Here is a 24697-nt window from a genome sequence, read left to right as displayed (position 1 = left end):
TTGGTATGGCAATCACGCCATGCCAAAATATATACTGATCGACCCATAGCGGTAAACAAAAATTGGCTCGTCACAAATTTTCTCCCTTAGAGTGAATAAATTTTTATTATGTTTTTCTTTTTTTGTATTATTACGTGTTATTATAAATAGTGCTATGTGATTTTTTTTGTGGATAAATTTTTTTTCCTCTTTTTTTGTCACACAAATATGAATTTATTTATATATTATGTATTAATTATTGTTTGCAAAATCAAATCCAATGAAGGATACAATACCTACGGGTAAAAAACCCATGTTATAAACAATGTACATACTTTTATATACTGAAATATATAGTCTTTGAATTGAAAAAAAAAAGAAAATTATATTGAATTATTTACTGCTCAATTTTATTGATAATAATTTTTTATACAATTTAGTAGAACAACAAAATAATAATTTACCAATATTGAATAATTTATTTTAAAAATTAATTATTTGCTGTTTATGCATAATATTACATACGAGGTGTAAATATTTTTATAATAGTCAAATGTAATATACTATTTTTGATAGAAATGCGGTTACTGACAAGCGTAAAAAATTATGTATAAGTAAAAAAAATATGTTAAGTTTTATTTTTCAATAATTTTACTTAACAATGTAAAAGTTGAGAAACGAACCACCAATAATTTAAAAAATACATTTTTTCATTCCTTTGGACTCATTTTAATATCCATCATGATTATTTGTTTATCTTTAAGACTTTTAAATTTATCCTAGCTAGATTTAATTTTTACGTACAATTTTATAGCTCAATTAATCTATATCTATATTTAAAATGTCACAAATAAAATTTTATTCAATGTATAATTTTTTATTTAACTAAAATATTAACATAGTTTAGATTACTAATTAATTTAAACAATTAACATGTCATTAATTACGGCATTCTTGCAATATCATAAACATATGCATTAAGCAAATTGTAATAGAAAATACAAAAAAATTATTAATATCATGGAAAGATTTTTATTCTAACAAATAAATCATAAATATCAATATTAAGAACGCCGCGTATTACTTGTTCCATTGATCGTTGTCTTTTGAATAATTTGATATACGTACAAAAAGAACAAAGAAATAAAACAGAAAATAAAATTTTAGAATACAGTCATTTGATATGCTACTCGGCGTCGCCACCTTCTTCTTCATCTTCCCCAAATTCTCCTTCTTCTTCGGCAGTTGCCTCTTGATATTGCTGGTATTCAGACACCAAATCGTTCATATTGCTTTCCGCTTCCGTAAACTCCATTTCGTCCATTCCTTCACCAGTATACCAATGCAAGAAAGCTTTACGGCGGAACATCGCCGTAAACTGCTCCGATACTCTCTTAAATAGCTCTTGAATGGCAGTTGAATTACCTATGAAAGTAGAAGACATTTTCAGGCCCCTAGGTGGGATGTCGCAAACAGCTGTCTTTACGTTATTTGGTATCCATTCCACAAAATAACTGCTATTTTTATTTTGAATGTTGAGCATTTGTTCATCAACTTCCTTCATTGACATTCTACCGCGAAATATAGCGGCTACAGTGAGGTATCTGCCATGGCGTGGATCGCATGCCGCCATCATATTCTTTGCGTCGAACATTTGCTGAGTCAGCTCAGGAACAGTCAATGCCCTATATTGCTGACTGCCCCTGGAAGTGAGCGGAGCAAAACCTGGCATAAAGAAATGCAAACGAGGAAATGGAACCATGTTAACAGCGAGCTTCCGCAAATCAGCGTTCAATTGACCTGGAAACCTTAAACATGTTGTCACACCAGACATCGTTGCTGATACCAGATGGTTCAAGTCGCCGTAGGTCGGTGTTGTGAGCTTTAAGGTTCGAAAACAAATATCATACAGAGCTTCATTATCAATGCAATAAGATTCATCAGTATTTTCCACCAACTGATGAACTGATAGGGTAGCGTTATATGGTTCGACAACAGTGTCGGAAACTTTAGGGCTAGGCACAACGCTGAAGGTATTCATGATACGATCAGGATACTCTTCGCGAATTTTAGAAATAAGTAACGTTCCCATACCTGAACCAGTTCCTCCGCCCAAGGAATGAGTAAGTTGAAAACCTTGGAGGCAATCGCATCCTTCAGCTTCTTTACGGACTACGTCTAAAACGGAATCTACCAATTCAGCTCCTTCTGTGTAATGACCTTTAGCCCAGTTGTTTCCCGCTCCAGACTGCCCAAACACGAAGTTATCAGGTCTAAATATTTGCCCGAATGGTCCAGAACGCACTGAATCCATAGTGCCAGGTTGTAAGTCAACAAGAATTGCCCTTGGTACATACTTTCCTCCGGTTGCTTCATTATAATAAACATTAATACGTTCGAGCTGCAAATCGCTGTCTCCATGATAGGTACCCGTTGGATCAATTCCGTGTTCATCCGAAATAACCTCCCAGAATTTAGCACCAATTTGGTTTCCACATTGTCCCGCCTGTATATGTACTATTTCACGCATTATTCAAAATCTTGATTTCTAATTAATTTGAATCTTACTAAATTCAGGAAATGAATTTGACTTAGTTTTGGGTCACTTTTGTCTCTTCTCTGAAAAAATGTATTTGGATCTACTTGCTTGTTTTTTGTTTTTGACAAAACAATAATCAGTATGTCACGCGCAAAATGTCACACGCGTAGATGAAGCGCGATTCTGCGTTTATGACTTATTCACAAGTTCACAACAAAATTTCGAAATCATTCGGATCATATCATTTTGCATAACGCTTGAATGCATAATATTTTATTTTTAATTTTAGAGATTAAAATAATTTACATAAAGTGTAAAATTTGTTTGACATATCAACTAATAATATGAAAACATTGCGCACGTTTTTTGTTCATTGCTAGGATGATAAAAAAAAATTATACTTGAAATGGAGTTATAGTGGAAAGTGATTGGAAGCTTATTTTATCAGTATTTCCTAGCAATATATTGTTCTATAATCTGTTTGGAAGATATGATTTATTTCAATTAACAATTATAGAATCAAATGCCTATTAGATATATATATATATATATATATATATATATATATATATATATATATATATATGTATTCAATATTTGATTTATTTCAGATCGTAATAGAGATTATATTGGTTTTGCAACTCTTCCTGAGCAGGTTCATAGGAAAAGTGTCAAAAGGGGGTTTGATTTTACATTGATGGTTGTAGGTGAATCGGGGCTAGGAAAATCTACTATGATAAATAGTCTTTTTCTGGGTGACATGTATCGAAATAGGCACATACCAGAAGTAGCCGGTATAATATATAAATCTTATTCAGTATCAATTAGGGGCCACAATTTTTATAAGTAATCATTAATTATAGATCGTATTGAGAAAACAACTTGCATTGAAAAAAAGACAATGGATATAGAAGAAAAAGGTGTTCGATTACGTTTAACTGTTGTGGATACTCCTGGATTTGGAGATGCAGTTAACTGTGAAGACAGTTGGAGGGTTTGTACCGCATATATTGATGAACAATTCCGACAATATTTCACAGATGAAAGTGGGTTAAATAGGAAAAACATACAAGATAATAGAGTGCATTGCTGCCTTTATTTTGTACCTCCATATGGTCATAGGTATTTATAGTCATTAGTTAACTATATAATATAGTATCACAAACCATTATAAACAAGATTAAGTACACAATTTATAAATAAAACTGGTTTAATTTATAACCTTGTGCAATTTTGCCTGATAGTTAATAAAGTTAAAATATGTCATGCTCATTATTTGTTATACATAACTTATTCTTTATTATTGTAGTTTACGACAAATGGATTTAGAGTTGATGCGACGATTGCACCGAAAAGTAAATATTGTTATAGTGATTGGAAAAGCCGATACTTTAACTGCAACTGAAGTCAAAAGATTAAAAGCTAACATACTTAAAGATCTTGAAGAAAATCAAATACAGGTCAATCTGCAATTATTAACTATAGATAATTATTGAATAAATTTTATAGAACCTCTGATTTTTTTTTTATTTAATTTATTATTTAATTTAGTAAAATACCTGTTATAGATGTACCAATTTCCAGAATGTGATAGTGACGAAGATGAGGAATTTAAACAACAAGATCGAGAACTTAAAGCTAGTGCTCCATTTGCAGTAGTAGGTAGCAACACAGTGTTTGAGATTCAAGGGCGAAAAGTTAGAGGAAGACACTATCCATGGGGAGTTGTTGACAGTATGTAATAAATAATTAGTAAATTGTTATAAAATTGATTTCATGTCGAAGTTTTCTATTTTGTTGTTGCAAAGCCATGGATATTTCAATTATATATTAAATAATATATTATTTTACTTATATTTTGCAAAAAGATCAAGTTCTGTGTTATACAAAACTCACCACATCTGCAAAACTTTGATGTACTTTTTTCTGTATAGTTATTTTAAACCTTAAAAATTATTTTGGATATCACAGTTAGTAAAAGTAATTAGTAATATATTAAATAATGTTATATTAATCACTTAGTTTTATCAACATCAACTATAATGAAATCAATTATATACTATATTTTTTCAACATTATAGTATTTTTGTTAATATTTTTTTTAGTTGAAAATCCAAATCATAGTGATTTTGTTAAGCTGCGAACTATGTTGATTTCTACTCATATGCAGGATTTAAAAGATGTAACACAAGACGTCCATTATGAAAACTTCCGTGCACAATGTATTTCACAAATTTCACAGCATGCTCTTAGAGAGCGAGGGTGAGCTTATTATTAATACTATTATCAATCATCTAATCATATTTTTGCTTATATGATTTTGTTAATAGCTACATATAAATGCAAGCTTATTTGATAGGAAATTGAAACGAGATTCAGTAGGAACGGGAGCAAATGGCCAAGATATAAATTATTCAGATACCGATAGACTTTTATTACAAAAAGATGAAGAGGTAAAATGCATATGCCTAATTTACAGTAGCTTTTGAAAAGTATAAAAATTTGTGTAAGCAGATAATTTTATATACTTATACTTATGTTGTTGTGCTGAATGTTTTATTTGAAAATCAGTGATATATTTATAAATATATATCATAGTTGTAATTATGATATATAGATATATCGTAGTTGTAATTATTATTTTTGTTAATAGATACGTAGAATGCAGGATATGCTCACACAAATGCAAGAAAAACTTAAGAAGACAGCGATCTCAGACAAAAACATTGATAGCATAATAGATGTGTGAACCAACAATTCAGTGTTATCGAATGTTTTTATTAAATGTGAAGCCCATAGATAAGGAAACATATTGGTGAAGCCAATATGTTTAAAAAATCATTTTTGTATTACATTCAAGGTTTATGATAAATTATGATTAAAAAATCAACAAAAACATTGATAGCATAATAGATGTGTGAACCAGCAATTCAGTGTTATCGAATGTTTAAATTAAATGTGAAGCCCATAGATAAGGAAACATATTGGTGAAGCCAATATGTTTAAAAAATCACTTTTGTATTACATTCAAGGTTTATGATAAATTATGATTGAAAAATCAACAAAACTTGTGTAAATTGAAGAATAATATGTGGATGAATTTAATCAAACTTAATTATTTAAATTTTAATCATTTCTAGTCTTTCAAATGTCTACTTATACTTAAGATTAGAAAATATATTGTTTTATATTTATTGTTATTTGAATATCATTTATGTATTTATATATTTACTGAAATACTATCAGATATTAGCTGAAATATAAAATTGAATTTGAACTTTTTGTTTGTGTTTAATACTTGTAAAAAATATTGCCAAAATGAAATATCAGTAATAAAAATTGTTGATGACTATGAAACTATGAGTTAGTGTGAGTTTCTGTTTCAGGCACGGTTTTGTTGAGATTTATTGAGATATCGATTGTGACAAAAAACTAGTGACTAGTTACTAGTCTATACCTGAAATGGATGTCATGCTCAATCATATTGAATTTATTTTGACTTTTTTGTTCAAAGCATACAATATATCAAAATATGAATTATTTCTAATTAGTAACATGTGTTCAATTTTATCAACTTCAAGTAGACTATTTTATTCAAATGTTTCGACACTGTACGTGTGTCATCTTGCAGCATATTTTAACAATATACACCAGGAAAAAACACAAAACATAATATTAAACCACATTAATGTTGAAACAATTATTTCAAAAAAACAAAACAATAAAATAAAATATTTAATCCAGAAAATTGTTCAAAAGAAACTTGCTACATGACTAATAAAATATTAATGACTGATTTAAAAATTATTTATTGTACAGTCAACCCTCGGTTAACGCGGCAAGTCTAGGTCCTAGATAAATAAGCTAGGGCTTTATGCTTATTTATCTATGGTCTTTGCCGATTTGGATGCTAGATTGCTTTATTGACAGTTCCAGTTTTTTTGTGATTTTGATTTTCAATGCCCTCACTTTTAACCATAGACAAAAGAAGAGTATGCTTTTAACCACTTTTAACCCTAGACAATATAATCATAGATAAAAGAAGAGTATAATAATAAGAAGTATAATAATAAGAAGAATATAATAATCATTTATGCTTATTTATCTAGGATAATAATGCTATCTATGAATAATGCTTTTAACTTATAGATTTGTAGCGACCTGGCAACTCACATCGCACCTCAATTTGACAGTTTTGGCTCATCATTTTGGCAACAATGCGCGAGAACCAAAGTGCCAGCATGGTGCCAGCTTTAGGATTCGGAACTCGTCGTAATCTGATTGTTAAAAGTAGCAATAAAAAAAATTGACAGTTCCATAGAGTTTCGAGATCCGCTGCCACAAGTCTGTCTTGATTGTCTTCTGTCCTACAAACTTTGTGGCTGTGCTTTTAATTAACCACGATTTTACATTTTGATTTTAGAGGTTAAGTTTTATAAAATGATTCAAAATAATTGAAATATAATGTTTCTTGAAGTAAAGTTCGAATTTTCAGTTGTTTTTGCAAAGTGATTGGTGTCAGCCTTCTTTTTTTCTTTTTTTTGTATTTGTTCATTTATAATAATTAAAAAAAAATCGTTTTTGGAAATCTATGTTTTATGTATTATGTCAGGGTATTTAAAAATTTCTAGATGTTTAGTACAAAATTTAAGACCGGTTGGCAATTACGCCAAATTCGGCGTATTAGGTGCGTATCTTTAATTTATTAATATGTTTTGCTCATTCTGTATATATATATATATATATATATATATATATATATATATATATATATATATATTGTATAAACATCATGATTATTGTTTTGAATTTATGGTCTTATATGTTGGAGTTTGCATTTTATAATCATATACTTTTAAACTTTTTTATAGGAACAAGTTATCGTAACAACTTCAGATACTATGCTAATGATTGTAAGCCAAAGGTAAACAACATATGGTTGCTTTTTGATATTTTGCATATGATTATTCAATCCTTGCATTAAATTTTCATTTTATGTTGATAATATGTAATAGATATTGTCAGTAGACCTATTTTCATTGCATTAACAAAGCACAAGTCTAGTCAATACATGCTATATAATTTTTCCAGTTTACTTCTAATTTCAATAATAATTTCTCTGCATATTAGTAATGGAGCTGATGGACCTTGAAAACGAAAGAAGTAAACACAATTAAAGTGTACAAATATATATTTATGCATCACATAATTAATTATGTAATATATGTATTTATCTTGTACATATTAACATATGTTCATATACAATTTATATGAATGTCAATTAATATGAAGATATTTTTATGATAGTTATAAATATGAAGTATTAATATGGACTATATAACAATCCAAATACTATGTGTAATAATTTATTTACTTTTGTGCATTATGTAAATTTGATGTTTAAATAGATTACCCACCATCCTATTCCTCGATGCGGTCCTTGTAAAATAAGAACCATTCCTGCATGCTCTCCTGAATTTCGGAAGGTACACTTTTCTTATATGTATTCATTTTAGATTTTGGTATATGTAGCGCTATCAGTGTGAAAACACTTTTGTTTAAAAGCAACTATATTAAACTCTTCAATTTATATTAGGTTTATTAACCAGATAGAATGTGATATCCAGGTCTAGCTGTCTTGCTCAATTCACCAACTTAATTCTTGTTAAAGTATCTTGGACTACCTACCTTTTTTAGAGATATTATGGTGCTCAATGATAATTTAGAAAATTAGATTGCCTTGAAAATTCTAAATTACAGTAATATTTCAATATTCAGAAAAATATTTTATAATAATTATATTAAACAAAGAAAAATTACATTTACATCATTTTCAAGAATTTTAATTATTAGTTTTTATTTAGATATTTCCGTCTCAGCAAGACAAGCCAAAATTAAGACCGTGTCCTGAACCTCCAGAACCTTGTCCACCGCCAAAGAAAAAATGGTGGATTTGGCTTGCAGTAGCTGCGATTATAGCAGGGATTTTGGTTAGTATCTTCATATAATGTTCTTAATAAATAAATTTTAAAACAGCTTTAACCTATTTTAGTACATTTTTAGTATCATAGTACTACTAATATTATTTGTCATCATATGTGGTGATATATTTTGAGTTGACATCAAAATTATGGTCTTATTTACAATGAATATTATTCATAGTGTAGGATTACTTATAAAAATAGCAAATATTAAACCTTTTTCTTATAAATTTTTTTAATATTTACAAATTTTATAATAAATATTACAATTTCTTGTTTTAGTATTACAATCGTCGAAAAAAACCAGAGGCAGCTATTGATCAATGTGATGAAGTAAAATCTGGAAAAAGTAATCAACATATCAAGTTTAAATTTCAGTTTGATAAGTTTTCAATTTCTATTTTAATACATTTATTTATCTCTATTGATTAGCTGGAAAAACAGCCCAAAAGGCTGATCCACGACAGTCATTTGATATTCCAGAAGAGGTACCCTATTTATTAATAGGAGGAGGCACAGCTAGCTTTTCTGCATTCCGGGCTATAAAATCTAATTGTCCTACTGCTAAGGTAGCTCATTAACTAAGTTTTATGTGTTGTGTGCGCGAGGGTTATTATCGAGTATAAATGATGAATTGCATTATGTCTTTTAAATGATTTAGATTGACAATTTCTCATTATGTTTCTAAGATTTTGAAATATTTGATAATAGAAAAATTTCATACACTTATTTGATACTGTTCTAGGTCCTAGTGGTAACTAATGAGTACAGCTTGCCCTATATGAGGCCACCATTATCGAAAGAAATGTGGTTTAATACAGATGATGATAAGGCATTAGCATTAAATTTTAGACAATGGAATGGTACTGAAAGAAGGTAAGCTGCACTTTATACTTGACAATTATGTATGATGCATATATAGATTCATAGAAATTAAGTTTATGATCTATATGCCCTATGACAAACTTGTTTCTCCGAATAATAAAAATAAAAAGATAATAATTCATGGTATGAAGATATGGTAACACTAGACTACATAATAAGAACATTATATTTATATTATTTACATGAACATTGAACATTGTTGTATTTATATTATTTTAACAATTTAAGTAACAGATTTTTTTAACTAACAGCACTTATTGCAATATTTGTATAAAAGTATCTTTACGATAATAATTTATATACGAGAAGTATTTGTTAATTTGATCAGCAATTTTACTGCAAATGTATCTCATGTCATCGGCTATTATTTCATAGTTGGATGTGAAAGTAAAACAATAGGTTAAAACTGGTTTTCTGAGGAAATTACAATTTCAAAACCAAGTTTCTGAAATGTCGGTTTTTGTATAAATTTTAGAGTATACATATACATATTGTCCCTATCGTATGAACTACGGACAAGTTAAAATTGTTTTTTCGCAAAATAGCGGCGGTCTGAAAAAAAAACTGTTTTACAACTTTTTTAAAAACATTTAAAATTAAAATTTAAATTTAAATTTGATTTTTTTACAATTTTTTTAAAAATAGTAAAATTCTGAATTTGGGGATGAGCGTAATTCATACTGAAGAGAAGTCTATAAAGAAAATTTTGTTAAAATTTCAAGTAAAACGGTCAAGTTGAAGTTGAGAAATCGTCGATGTCATAATGAGAAAATCACATATATATAAAGTAATGAAACAGAGAAGGATTATCGTGCTCAAATAGCTATATCTCCAAACATAATTTAGGATTTGATAAATCCATTAGATTTTCACATATTCTTGATTAGTGAAACTATTAGAGTAGAATACCCTCTTAAAGTTACAATTTTTTTTATTTATAATTATTTTTTCAGTTTATACTTCGAACCAAATGATTTTTATACGAATATACGAGAATTAATGAAGAGCGAAAATGGCGGAGTTTCTGTCGCACGTGGATATACAGTCATTAAATTAGATATTCCGAATAAGACTGCTTTCTTGGACGATGGTACAAAAATTCGCTATGACAAATGCTTAATTGCTACAGGTATTTCTATTATTTTTTCAGATTTGTACATATAGTATAGGAGGCAGGAACGTTTTCAAAACAAGAACTTTACCCAAGCTGATTTTTTGTCATGTGGTGCTTGGAGCACTTTCGGTTAGAGTATGGGCCATCTGGCTATTGGGTTGCATTTATTAGTGCGCAGCTAACTTGTACATTTACGATTTCAAAATTTTGAAAGCATTTTAGTCAGTCCAATTTTCATTATTTTTATTTGAATAGGTTCACTAGACTCACATTTTTTATTGCCAGATATTTTTGTCGCTGTGAGACTCCAGTTTATTTATTAATATTTCAAAATCTCAAATCATTTTAGTCTGTCTGCAATTTTAATATTATGTTCATTAAGGCTTTACACTTCTACAGCAGTATCTAGAGTAGTGCTTCGGCCTAATATCTCTTCTATCCCGGTTTACACTAACTCGCGGACACCTGAAGAATACGTGCTCAGTATCTTCTTGTTACCATTATTCTGTGTACATGTATATGATTATATATGTGCATGTATATCTGTATATGCAATTTATATAATAGTGTGTATGTATATATTTATGTGCGTATGTGTATATTACGTGTCTCTTTATTTAAATGTTCATATTTATATATCTTCAAACATATATTATATTCAATATTATTTTGTTTATGTTGTTATAGGATCGAAGCCAAGACAATTGGAAGTACTTGCACAATCAAAGCCAAGTGTGCAACGCCATGTGTCTGTTTATCGTGGTGCTCAAGATTTCAAGGATCTTCTTGAAATTGTAAATTGTTCCCAGAATATAGCCATTATTGGGGGAGGTTTTCTGGGTTCTGAACTTGCTTGTGCGCTCACGAGGAGATGTAATCTATTAGTCTTATTTCATTAAATAATTAAAACAGCTAAATTAGAACAGTTTGCTAACTGACTCTACATAACATAAATAATATGATACTTTTAAACTATATTATGCTAGTATCTATAATAATTTATTTGGCTTCAAAATTTCAACGTTTTTTTTTATGAGTTAAATAATCAATAATTTTTTAAATTTATTCTAAATTTTCATTTCAGCTAAAGCTAAAGATAGCACATTGAAAGTTACACAAATTTTCAGAGAAACAGGGAATATGGGAAAAATATTACCAGAGTACCTTAGCAAGTGGACAAGCAATCAAATGAGAAAATTAGGTACCTCTATCATTTATTTTAATAAAATACTAGTTAGTTATTGCAATAAAAATTTAATTCAATGCTGAAATACGTTCACAGTGATCATACAGTATCACTATAAATAAAGTTATGAAAAAATACTAATTTTATAATTATTATTGAAAAATGTCTTTTATAGTTTTCTGGATGTTTCTATGAATTAAAAAAAAAAGAGTTCGTGTAGGGTTCACATGTGATTGAAGTAAAACTTATTTGCTGCTGTATAAGATGGCATTTAAGTAAAAATAAATACATCATATAACAATTTTGAATAATGTTTATTAGCAATATGGTAACACTCGTGATGCACACATTTATTAGTGTCAACGTCAATCATTATACGCATTTATATAATGATAAATTATAAATTATATATTTATAGAAGCATTAAAAATATGTATAATATTTAAAAACAACGAGTGGGGCGCATGGCATTGTGTCTTAAGGCAAATTACTGGAACTTTCCGTACCAAAAATGATTTTTTTTAAAAAATATCAAAAGAAAAGAACATTTTTGAAAAAAAATTATTTTGAAAAAAATAGATTTTTGAGAAACTATAAATTTTTGAAAAAAAATTATTTTTTTGGAAAAAAGATTTGTTGACAAAAAATGTTTTCTTTGTTCAGATCGGTTGTTCATCTTGTCAATACAAGTAAAATGTTTTTTGATTTATTAAAATCGGATAATCTTAAAAATTAAGTTACCGTTTGTGGCACTTTTGGCCCCGTATCTTCGAAACGGCTAGACCTGCTTATGCCATAAACTAATCAGCACGTCTACTTATCAACAGCAACCAAATGTTTTTTGAATAATTGAAAAATTCATTTTTCCTAAAGTATGCCAAAATGTTCGGAAACTTCTGAAACGTAAAGATATATAAAAATTTTCATTTTTGATTTTTTTGCGATTACTTACCCTGCGGGAAGTATGGCATGATTGATTTGTCATTGTAATTAGCATTTAGAAATGAACTTTTATTAGAGAAATGAAGTAATTGCTGATTAATAAATTCTATAATATTCATTCACACAGTGGATTATGTTAAACAACGCCTAAACAAATATTGTTATCGCATCATGTAATTGTGTTTGAAGAAATTCATGTAATTAAAATTAACATACGAGTACATTCATTGACTGCTTGTATTTTTTTTACTTTTTTGCTGGCGATATAATCTCATTCTTTGAACAGCTATAATATTTGTCTTGCCTAAAAAATATTTTCAATTTTAATAACTTCAAAGATTTATAGAAACTACGAATAATATAGAAATAATTTCTAATCAATGAACTTACTAATCATTAATCTTATTAATCAATATTTTCATGGAACAGGGTAAAATATTCTTCTGATTCAGGCATTTTTCATTAAATGAAGATTTGTACTACGATGCAACTTTAAAATGTTTATTTATCTATGCCGATTTTCTTGCCGATATCGGTACGCATACAACGTTGATGCCATTACTCATACAACGACAGATATCTATTCACATACACGACGACTAGTCACAATGATAGTATAGTATATATAGTATATATATATACTATAATATATAGTATAGTATAGTATAGAAATGATTTCATCGAAAGCGCATGACTCACAGTTCTGCCTTAACGCATTTCCGTTGCATTTGTACGGATTCACACCCTAGTCGCGCCTAAAGAAGTTTTACTTCAAAAATTATATTTATTAATTCATCTATCAATATAGAATGCAATGAAAAACAGTGAATAATTCTAGAAGAGATTACAATATTATCGAAATATATTTTTATTATTAAACATCATGTTAGTGATTTTTTGAGTAATTGTTAAAATGTCGCATAACAGGTGTAGATATTCATCCAACTACAGAGGTTGAAGATGCTCTCACTCAGAATGAAAAGGTGGTCTTGCTTTTAAACAATGGCGATAGAGTTGTTGCTGATCATGTAAGTGCTGATTTGAAAATTCTTATGATGTATGGGTCTTTTTTATTAAAAATTTGTCTTTTAGAAAGAAAGGTTTTGCATGTGGAATAGACAAAATAAAAAATACCAGTATTTAAATAAACACCTCACTCTGTGAATTCGTACAGGTTGTGGTTGCAATAGGTGCGGAGCCTAATACTGATTTAGCGAAGACATCAGATCTAGAAGTTCATGCGGAACATGGTGGTTTTATCGTGAATGCAGAGTTAGAAGCGCGTTCAAATGTTTATGTGGCCGGCGACGCGAGCTGTTTCTTCGATTCAAAGTTGGGCCGCCGAAGAGTGGAACACCATGACCACGCTGTTGTTTCGGGAAGATTAGCTGGAGAAAATATGACTGGGGCCGGTAAGTACGTCATTAAAACTTTTGCAATATACTTTCCAAGATTAAGTTTAAATGAAACCTTAAACAAGATTTTTGAACTCAAATTATGTTTTGTCTATTCTACTGTTTTTTTACGATACGATTTCATGGTTCATTGTTCTCTGTAACGTTCTTAACTAGTTTAGTTTTGCAGTACTTGCAATATTTATTTTGACGTCTCTTCAATCGGAACCAGTTTTAAATATCCCGTGATTTCTTGTCTGCTGCTGGACTTATACTTCAATATATATGGGTGTAGTTACAAAGTTGAATATTTCAGAGGAGCATTTAAATCATTTATCAAATTTATAAAATACTAGCTGACCCGGCAAACATTGTTTTGCTAAGTAAGGTATATTCTAAACAATTTCTAGAGAATCAAAAAAATTAATACTTTAAGTGTATAAGGATGTGTTTTTTGAATGCTATAAACACCATTAGTTAGTTTGTCTATAGAAAACATGGTATAATCCATCAAAGTCATTTTTGTTCTTTCGACTTATTGATTACGTTTCAAGTTTTTCAGATTCTTTTTTGATTCAGGATTTTATGTATAATTGTAAATAATACTACTGAGCTTATACAAAATTTTCAAATTTCTGCGAGGAGAGAGGAGAGATAGAAAATGAATTGAGTATTTCTTCTTTGACCTGCTTTTTGAAAAGTTTCAAGTAACATTCGATGAACTGAAGTAAATTTAATAAAAAGTACATATGTATAGCAGGGCGAGGCACAAAGGTCCAATTTGACTTTGAGCAAATATAAACTATATTATGAAAAGCAAACGAATTATGTCAAAACAAATAACACATTTCAAACGAACAATTATCTGACTTCGTTCAGTAAAACTGCCAGCTACTTCATCATTGTAGAAATGTGCTTCTTTGCTGTCTTTCAAAAAATTGTTATCTAGACCTTTTTACCACATAGACAGAGTAACTTGGAACGGCCAGGTGGTAAAGAGGTTTAATGTCTTATTTTAATTTTAAAGGTCTTTTACAGAATAATTACACTTTTAACTAATGCTAAAAAACTACCAACGGAAGAAAATACTTTTATTATGGACTTTCAAAGATTACAGTTTATCTCCAGATAGCTGGTTATACATCTTTTACCCTCTACTTTTCAATTCCTTGTTAAACAATGCTTAACTTTACTGGTTTTTGACACATCGCTGGTGGACCTTTTTAACCCCGGACCTTCATAATTAAATAATATTCACGTAAAACATCATATTAAAAGTAATTGAACATCATCTGTCAAAAACGTTTGACATTTCACGTATTAGCCACAGTCCATTGTTTTATTCAAATTACGCTTCTACAAAAATGTTCAAATTAAAAATGTAAAGTTTCTACGCGATTTTGAAATAATTTCTCATCTTTTCGACAATCTCTGGATTGGCACGAACATAGATAAAAGAAGAGCATATGATGGGCACGAATTTTTCAAGACCATTTTCATTTTTCAAAGAGAGCTCCGTTTTTATATATAAGATTATGCGGAAAATGTTAACGCGTTTTTGAAATGTGTAATCACCAGCTCTACACACTACATATTTTGCAAAATGTGCTTTCTATTTGTGTTTTTTATTTAGACAGTTGTACAGTAAGCAGTGTTAGTAGCAATACTTGGCAACTATACTCGCTTTCGCATAACAAAGTCCTGGTACGAAAAGCTCAAAGCTATAATACATATAACGCCAAAACTGACCTGTCTTTGTCATAAACAACAACTAAACGATTACGAAGTCAAAACTAAACGCCAAACGCCAGAAGGCAAACCTCCCGTATCATAATTAAACAATAAAACTAATCATTCAACCAAAATTGATCAAAGAATAGATATTATAAATACCATAACCTTCATTTTCCATAGACAAAATGCAAGTGCTTATAAATTAGACGACATCATTTATGCATCAAGCTGACTTATTGTCAGAATGAAAGGACCTTCTCATATTTCATTGTGCATTAGAGGACATAAAGACCATATTTCTAAAATTCATTTGTTTCATATCAAATACATTCAATTTTTGTTCGAGAAATATATGCAATGGGTTAATAAATATATCTCTCCACATCAACACAAATCGATTGTTCTTTCACAAACTTCAATTTTTTTGCACGTATCTTCAAAACTGTCTTTGCCTAAAACCTAAACAGCACGTTTTCCAGTTAAAACGAATCGAGTCTATTTTGAATTATGCAAATCGGTTGATCCGTGCGCCCGAAATCGTGGACGAAAAATTGTATTCAAACATTCACGCGCGCGCACACATACACACATGCATACATCTATTTTTTACTATAACTTACCCTACGGGAAGTTAAAAATTAAATCATGTCTTTGGCTCACATTGCGTAATCGCTAAACAATTATATTTTCAAAATTATTTGTTTCACATGATTCGACCTTCAGGACACAGAAATTAATTGAGAATTACTGGATTATAATTAATAATATGCTTTGTATGGATGCAATTTTTAAACAGCATTTTACTTGTGTTGACGTAGTCAAACATTGATAACATTTTTTCGAAATCAGATTCAGCGATTTTGGAGTTGCAGGAAATAAAGTTAAAAAAAATTATTGTGGTCTGAAATGATTGTTACTAATCATTTTAATAGTTTTCATACACATGTAAAAATGTTGAAACTCTGATGACATGTGGACAGGTAGACAAGTAGACAAATAGGAAGATAGACATATATAGTTATAAAGGGTAACATGTAAAATGGTAGACAGGCAGATAAGTAAAAAAGTAGAAAACACATGAGTGGACTGGTATACTAGTGAATATGTTGACAGATTCCAAAGTAGACTTGTAGATGCTTAGGCAGGTAAACAATTATACCAATTACACTGTTAGCCAGGCAGATCATATACATTTCAAATATTTAATGTAATAATTAACAGTATTTTGAAGGTTTCTATTAGTCAATGCTTTAAATTTAGTCAATATTAACAACAGACATTAACTTTCATTGTTTTTTATATTAATTCTAAATTGCAGAAAAACCATATTTCCACCAGTCAATGTTTTGGTCAGATTTGGGACCTGACATTGGCTATGAAGCAATCGGGATTGTGGATTCAACATTGCCAACTGTAGGAGTTTTTGCAAAAGCTACAGAGAAAGATACTCCACAAGCTGCAGTCACTGAGAATGATGAGGCAATAAGGTATTTTTCATTATAGTCTAAAAAAATTATGTATAGTGGTGCCTAGCCTTACGAGCGCCAAAGAAGCGCTTTGTTTGCTTCGTCGTATGAGCAAAATTCTAAATTAGAGCCGCCAAAGGAGCTATTTGTTTGTTCGTCATACAAGCAAAATTCGAGATACGTGCGAGAAACTTTATGGGGATGCGAATAAAACAGGTTCATGTAATATCAATTGTAACAAGGATTTTCGTACGTGGAGTCGCATTGAACTATCATACAAATATTTAAAATAAATTATTTTGAAGTTTAAAATTTTAATTCATTTATATTAATGTTGTGCATTTGCAAAGTGGGTCAGAGTTGAGAAAATTATGGATAAAAATCGCCCCGAAAAACATGCAACTAGTCAAGCAGTGTGATGAAACATGTCTAACTCATTATCGCAGCACTATAAGAAGTTGAAGAAAGAAATATTGCTCATTGGACAGTTTTGTTAAAAGCAAATGCTAGTATAATGATATTTCAGTCATTTTTTATTTAGGAATTTGCTATGTTTTTGCAGAATATGTATTTTTAATCTTAGCAATAAAGTTTCATTCATTTTTATTTTCAAAAAAAGCTGTGCTGGAACCAATTAGTGGCATTTCAATATATTTATATGGAACATACAACATCGAAGTAGGCTCGTAAGGGCATGGTTTCACTATACATACATTTTATAAGCAGCATATATATCAGAATAAAATAATAAATAATAATGTATGGCTTTGTGCTTTGAGGCAATTTACTCGTACTTCCCATGCCGTAATAAAACATTTGAAGAATAAAAATAATCTATAGTTAATAAAAAATTATCAACAATTGATAAATAACTATTATTTTAAACATCAAATAGATTAGTATAAATATGAACTGTACATCGCACTGAAAACTTATTATGCATCTGAAGACTTTATAACATATTTCTAACAATTATGTAAAATACCGCATATTACCGCATTTTATTTAAAATTTTTGCTTTTCCAAAAAAAACTAATTGCTTCTTTACATAGCCATACAACCAAAATGTTTTTTGAATTATTCTAATTGGATGGTCCGTAACTTTCAAAACTGCATGTCCAGATTTTGTACTCATTGCATAGTATCTGCGTAACGGCTAGACACCAGCCTTTCGCAAAAACTATTCAGTACGTCTCGCCACCAGTACGAATCGAATGTTATCCAAATCGTTTGACTGATATCGTCAATTTATATTATATATAAGATATATACATTTTTAATTTAATATATTTATAATTTGCACTCAATTAGTAAAGAATCAATAATAATTTGATTTATTGTACAGAATTAACTAAAAATAATTAACTGTGTTTTTTTCATTATATTGTACTGCTTTTAATTAATGTTTTTACAAATAATTTAATCTGTCATTCTGTAGATCGGAAGCCGAGGCTAAAGTTGAACCTAAAGACGTATCAAATGAAAAAGAATTTGATCCAAAGGATTACTTGCCAAAAGATTTCAAAGCTGAAGAAGATTATGGAAAGGTAAATGATTGGTTTTGAAAAAAATGCATTTATTGATTATTTATTTAATATAAATGATATTAATTTTTCAGGGAGTTATATTTTATTTACGCGATGATATCGTTGTTGGTATAGTTTTGTGGAACGTGTTTAATAGAATGCAAATTGCACGACAGATAATATGTGAGCAAAAAAGATATTCGGATTTAAATGAAGTAGCTAAGCTATTTAGAATTCACGAGGATTAAAAATTAGGTATGTAGTTTAACGTTATATTTTATGTTTACATTATATTCTAAATTAAAATAAAACTTTACATTTTCACACGTTTATGCATATAAAAAATTACAAAATCATAACATTTTTAAATATAATTTATACCAGTACTCGAGGAATCGATTACTGTAATGATGTACAACGTCGATTGTTTTTGTTTAAGTGCATAATAATTATTACATTTTCTATTGTCAATAGATCCAGAGATAATATTAATGTTTATTTATCATATTATTATTATACATATATAATAATAAAAATGGGTTCTTTGCCCCCATAAGCATATTTTATTTTCAAAAAAATATATTAGCAACAATTTTTTTTTGTATATGTATAATCTATATCACAAAATTATAAGTAAAACAAACTTATTATTCGCACAGATTTATTGAAAATAACTCTATCCATGTGAATGCGTGTCTCCGGTTTAGTTGAATGTGCTCATTTTGACTGTATATTTAATATTAAATATTGCGAAGAACAAATTCTTATAAAAATAATAAACTAGTGGTACATAACATTTGAAACGAAAAATAAAAGGGCGTAAGCGCCGTATCGAGGCTTAACTGTTAAACACTACAAATTTTGGTACCATGTAAACATAAATGCCATTTGTACTTATTATTAAAACTTCTAAAAAATATCTTCTAATTTGATGTGCATATGGATTATTTTTGTGCGCCAAATGGCATTTTTTAACAACGTTTTTATTGAATGCCAAAAATTTAAATATTTTTTGAATCATTCAAATAGGTCGGCTCCGTTCTCTCAGAAACTGAATTGGTATCTTTGTTCATCTTTTGCCCCTTATCTTCGCCAAATCATGCCAAAAAACTATTCAGCAAGTCTCCACATCAATAAGAATCGAATGTTTTTTGAATTATTCAATATATATATATATATATATATATATATATATATATATATACTAGATGACCCGACAGACGTTGTCCTGTACCCACCTCTCCGTTTATTTAATATCCCATACTAATATTTATACCGTTCAGTTAAAAATAATCATTATTTTTCTTCGAGTTACTATTTACACCAATATATGAGTGATGTTAAATGTAGTACTGTTTCAAATAAAATGATTATTCTCAATTCCCACAGTTAACACTTTAATTATCCCTTTTATGTTCAATAAAATTATATATTAAAAATTATACACTGCGATTTATAGAACAAATTTATTTCCAATAGCTCAATTTATTATATTGAATTTAAGGATTATACAATATTTTTAGACATACCTGTAGATGTGGATGTTTAAATAAATGATTTTTTGTTTATTCACGGCTAAAACATTGATTTTCCAAATTTATCACCATGTATTTATTGTCATAGCATAGATTGAAATTGAAAGTGTTGAAAATTGAAATCTTTTAAAAAGTATAACAAATTCAGAAAGAATTAATATATAGCATGCGGTCAAGGTACAATATCACCTTCGATTTTTCTACCCAAAATAATTGCTTCAATAATGTTGCCTACTTGAAAAGTATTTGCTTTTTTGAAAAACATTATTAAACATTTTTCTCTTATAATTAGTTCTTTTATCGATACCCAACGTTATTTTGAAAAAAGTAAAATTACACCACTGAAAAGAAATGTCATCCACCCGAGAAGTGGTAAAGGAGTCTAAATTGTTTTCACTTCTGAAGAGTAAGATGAACCTAGTTCCAAAATTCCAAACGAATTGGAAAAAAGTAAAAAAAGGTCGGACCGAAAGCGCTCCATTGAGTAAATATTCCGTACCCAATGACAAACATATGAATTTTTGACACAATGAAACTTCTAAATAATTTTTTTTGTATTGTGACTTAGTATAGTAAGGCAAAACGACCGCAAATTGAATATTTTTGAGCGCAATCACTTATGGCTCGTCTCCTTTGCACGAATTCGTACGGCGAATCTGTTCGCAAATTATTGCAAGCAAAATTCGCCGTGCGCGTCAGTCGCATGCGCAGACTGTCAGACGCATGTTATATTATTTGCATCTTATATTATTTTAGTTATGGCACATCTCAGCTGCTTTTCGACAATAATAATGTAGACATTACATTTTCTTTATTTTTAATCATGAATTTATTATATTTTAATATTGCCTTAGCCTCTAAGTGAATAGAAATGTTTGGCAAATGACAGTTGTTATTTGTTTTTAATGTCAAACCATGCCTTAAATATTTTAAAGGTCAAACAATGATAAGCGGTTTTTTTGTAATTTTTTCCATTTATTTCTACTATCTAACTATATTTCTATGAATCAAAACATTCTAGAAAATTTCCCGAACAAACTTCAGGAAGATTCATGAAAATCCGAATTATAGTTTAGGAGGATTAATGAAACTTACATTGTTACAGAAGAATTTTATATATATATATATATATACTAGATGACCCGACAGACGTTGTCCTGTACACACATCCACGTTATTTCAATATTCTATACCAGGGGTCGGCAAGCTTTTAACTGTGTTTAAAAGCTTGCCGGTGTGCCAAGCCACTGTACCAATATGATTTAGAGTGCCGCCTTAATTCTGAAATATATCATTAAGTTCTAGGAGAGAAGAATTATAACCCAATTTATCTTTGAAACATATTTATAAACACATAACCTACAATTCTAACATAAACTAAACAATTTTAATGTGAACCTTGTCCCTGTACATTTTTGCTTAACATTTCAATATCCGGGGTATAATTTGTAACTTTTAACTTCACACATGATTCTGAATGTTCAGTTGTTAAACGACTTCTTTGTGAACTCAAAATATGTTTCATGTAAGAAAAAATTTGTTCACAAAGATATGTGGATCTAAAAGCTGAAAGGAGAGCGCATGCAATTTTCTTTAAACAATTAAATCTTTCCGGCAATGACATCCAACAATTTAATACGGCTGTCGATTTTTCTATAGAGTCATCTTCTAGATTTTTTCGTAATTCTTTAAATTTTGTTTTCCATAATTCTGAAGATGATAGTTCGATAATTTCCATTTCAAAATTATCAACATTCATCCACTCTAAAATTGAACAATCGAACGGTATTATTGATGAATCTATTAAATCTGGTTTTCTGGTCTGGAAAATATAGGCACATAAGCTTCAAAATCTTCGCATCTTATGCAAAATTCATCTTTAAGTGCTTCAACGTAAGTTTTAAGTTCATTGTTGTTTACGGTCGATTCATTTGCAAGCGCTATCACACTTGGGAAGTATTTGTAGGTGCTCGTGTTAATATCACCTAAAAATATATTTAATTTTGACGCAAATGCTGTCCAATATTCAAATAATTCGAGCACCGTTTGGCGCTTCCCTTGCAATCTCAAGTTTAGTTCATTTAGATGATTTGTTACATCGGTCAGAAACATCAATTTGCCTAACCATTCTTCATCGTTCAATTCGGGGAAATGTTGTTCCTTTTCATTAAGAAAAACTTTGATGGGTTCCAAACATGACACAAACTTATTCAAGACATTGCCTCGACTAAGCCAACGAACATGGCTGTATGAGGGAAGGTCAACATATTCACTTTCCATTTCTTCTAAAAGAGATTTAAATTGCCTGTGTGTCAATGAAAAGCGAGACACTATAAAATTAACTATTTTAACAACAGTGTTCATTACAGGAATTAGGCACTGTGACGAAATTTTGGCAACTAAACTTTCCTGGTGTATTATACAATGGAAGTTCAATATTTTATGTCCAATATGATTTTCAAGAAGTTTGACAAATCCTCTATCTTTGCCAATCATTGCAGGTGCGCCGTCAGTGGTTACAGAAAATATTTTTTTGACATTAATGTTCTTGCTGTCAAAATAACTTATGAATGAAGAAAGAATATCCTCCCCCTTAGTTGTCCCAGACAGAGGAATCGAAGTACACAATTCTTTATAAACTTGATTTTTATCACAATACCGTGCAAATACTGCAAGCCGTGCAATATCATTTACATCGGTACTTTCATAAACAGAAGCACTAAATGAAACAGCTTCTTGTAATCCAGCATTCTGTTTTGTTGTTACATTGTCTGCCATTTCAGTTATTCTTCTTTCAATTGTTCGCGCAGAAGCCGGTATTTCTTGAATTCGGGATAATATGGTTTGTTGGTTAGGTAAATCGCTAAACAACTTTTCATCACTTTCATAAAAATTTCCTTTATATATTCTCCATCTGTAAAGGATTTGCCTTTGGCAGCTATGCAATGAGCAATTGCGAAGCTGCATTCTGTCGCTTTAGCCTTCGTTCCAGTTATTCCACAAAAAAGTTATTTGTTTCTTATAGCAAGAAACAGCTTTCTTTATAGTTTCACATTTCTCATCGTTGCTATTGAATATGGACTGATGTTTGGTTTGGAAATGTCTTTGTACACTTGACGTGCGGCATACTACACTTTCGCGGCATATCGCACATACAGCACGATCCTTTTGTTGTATAAATCCATATTCATTCGTCCAATAGTCTTGAAAACCGCGAACATCTAATTTTCTTACTCTCCATTTGATTAAATACGAATGAATTATAACAAATATAAAACTAATAAGATACAAGTCTTCACAAAAAAATTAGAATGAAAAGTAGCGACCAAACGAAATGCAAGTTTACCTCTGCAAGTTTAAGCCCACCACGCAAGCACACCACACAAGCAAATGGTGCGCAGCACTCGCAGTAGAAAAACGAGAAAGAGAGGGGCGAATGATACTCCAACATTCAGCTTGAACATTCGTGAAGGCCGCTTCGATAACTCTCGGCGCTGCACATGTTTCATCCCTTTTACTCCGAATGCAGTCTCACTCAACCTTCGCGCAGATTTTCGTGAAATTAGCGAGCCACGTTAGATAAATAATTATAATTAAACCTTCTCTCTTATTTTCAACATTTTCTCTTATTTAAAAATCACTTCGTCTCGATATATTTGCAATTTTCCTAATTACTTTGTAGAGTGCCATTCAGAACCCCATCGCGTGCCAAGCCTGGCGCGCGTGCCGTAGGTTGCCGATGCCTGAAAAACAGTAATTATTGTTTTTAACTGAACGGTAAATATTAGTATAGAATCTATACTAATATTTACCGTTCAGTTAAAAACAATAATTACTGTTTTTCGAATTACTATTTACACCAATATATGAATGATGTTAAATGTAAAAGTGCTTCAAATAAAATGATGATTCTCAATTCCCACACTTAACACTTTGATTATCCCTTTAACAAATATTAGAATATGTTCAATAAAATTGTATATCAAAAATTAAACATTGCAATTTATAGAACAAATTTATTTCCAATAGCTTAATTTATTTTAATGCCAAAGGTTATATAATTTTTTAGTCATACCTGTAGATGTGGATGTATAAATTGAATGATTTTTTGTTCATTCACGACTAAAACATTGATTTTCCAAATTTATCACAAAAGAAAACATTTTCTGCCTTTGTGATTTATGTTCTTAGCATAAGATACACGTGTTGAAAATTGAAGTCTTTTAAAAGGTATAACAAATTCAGAAAGAATTATTATATAGCATTCGCGGTAAAGGTACAATATCACCTTGGTTTTTCTACCCAAAATAATTGCTTCAATAATGTTGCCTGTTATTTTCATAATTTTGTACCATATTTTAACTGGCTTTCAGTAATTTTAATATCTAAATTACATTTTCTCACCAATAATTCAAT

At 29.7% G+C, this 24697-nt stretch overlaps 4 protein-coding genes across 10 annotated transcripts in view; 2 read left to right on the top strand and 2 right to left on the bottom strand.

Annotated features, from left to right (window-relative positions):
* Nucleotides 1-5481, top strand: part of LOC113370728 (septin-4) — a 79302-nt gene extending 73821 nt beyond the window's left edge. For 2 of the 5 annotated variants that reach the window (XM_026611420.1, XM_026611421.1), the window contains exons 3-9: nt 3130-3312; nt 3382-3640; nt 3828-3978; nt 4087-4252; nt 4624-4780; nt 4878-4971; nt 5172-5481. In XM_026611420.1, coding sequence (XP_026467205.1) covers nt 3130-3312; nt 3382-3640; nt 3828-3978; nt 4087-4252; nt 4624-4780; nt 4878-4971; nt 5172-5267 — 1106 coding nt within the window. In that variant the 3' untranslated portion in view covers nt 5268-5481. Of the gene's footprint in view, nt 1-2750; nt 2966-3129; nt 3313-3381; nt 3641-3827; nt 3979-4086; nt 4253-4623; nt 4781-4848; nt 4972-5171 lie in introns of those variants that run through there. The other 3 variants (XM_026611423.1, XM_026611424.1, XM_026611425.1) reach the window with 3 other exon arrangements.
* LOC113370727 (tubulin beta chain-like) lies at nt 1058-2587 on the bottom strand. The gene has a single exon (XM_026611419.1). The coding sequence runs from the start codon at nt 2507-2509 to the stop codon at nt 1166-1168; it is 1344 nt and encodes a 447-aa protein (XP_026467204.1). The 5' UTR covers nt 2510-2587; the 3' UTR covers nt 1058-1165.
* A 1440-nt stretch (nt 5482-6921) lies between the features above and the next one.
* The window catches only part of LOC113369764 (apoptosis-inducing factor 1, mitochondrial-like), a 56474-nt gene continuing 38698 nt past the window's right edge, over nt 6922-24697 (top strand). For all 3 annotated transcript variants that reach the window (XM_026610335.1, XM_026610336.1, XM_026610334.1), the window contains exons 1-14: nt 6922-7205; nt 7390-7442; nt 8383-8508; nt 8782-8848; nt 8932-9068; nt 9245-9375; nt 10338-10513; nt 11186-11371; nt 11583-11699; nt 13554-13654; nt 13801-14038; nt 17073-17241; nt 18659-18767; nt 18839-19001. In XM_026610335.1, coding sequence (XP_026466120.1) covers nt 7124-7205; nt 7390-7442; nt 8383-8508; nt 8782-8848; nt 8932-9068; nt 9245-9375; nt 10338-10513; nt 11186-11371; nt 11583-11699; nt 13554-13654; nt 13801-14038; nt 17073-17241; nt 18659-18767; nt 18839-18994 — 1848 coding nt within the window. In that variant the 5' untranslated portion in view covers nt 6922-7123 and the 3' untranslated portion in view covers nt 18995-19001. The remainder of the gene's footprint in view (nt 7206-7389; nt 7443-8382; nt 8509-8781; nt 8849-8931; nt 9069-9244; nt 9376-10337; nt 10514-11185; nt 11372-11582; nt 11700-13553; nt 13655-13800; nt 14039-17072; nt 17242-18658; nt 18768-18838; nt 19002-24697) is intronic.
* Nucleotides 22085-23248, bottom strand: LOC113371373 (general transcription factor II-I repeat domain-containing protein 2A-like). Its single transcript, XM_026612001.1, has one exon. It carries the CDS (start codon nt 23246-23248, stop codon nt 22085-22087), a length of 1164 nt encoding a protein of 387 aa, XP_026467786.1.

Source organism: Ctenocephalides felis, unplaced genomic scaffold (assembly GCF_003426905.1).
Source record: "Ctenocephalides felis isolate EL2017-DRISC unplaced genomic scaffold, ASM342690v1 CF-g0.4_SCAFFOLD_01492, whole genome shotgun sequence".
Classification (NCBI taxonomy): Eukaryota; Metazoa; Arthropoda; class Insecta; order Siphonaptera; family Pulicidae; genus Ctenocephalides; species Ctenocephalides felis.
This window is presented reverse-complemented; position numbering and strand designations above follow the sequence as displayed.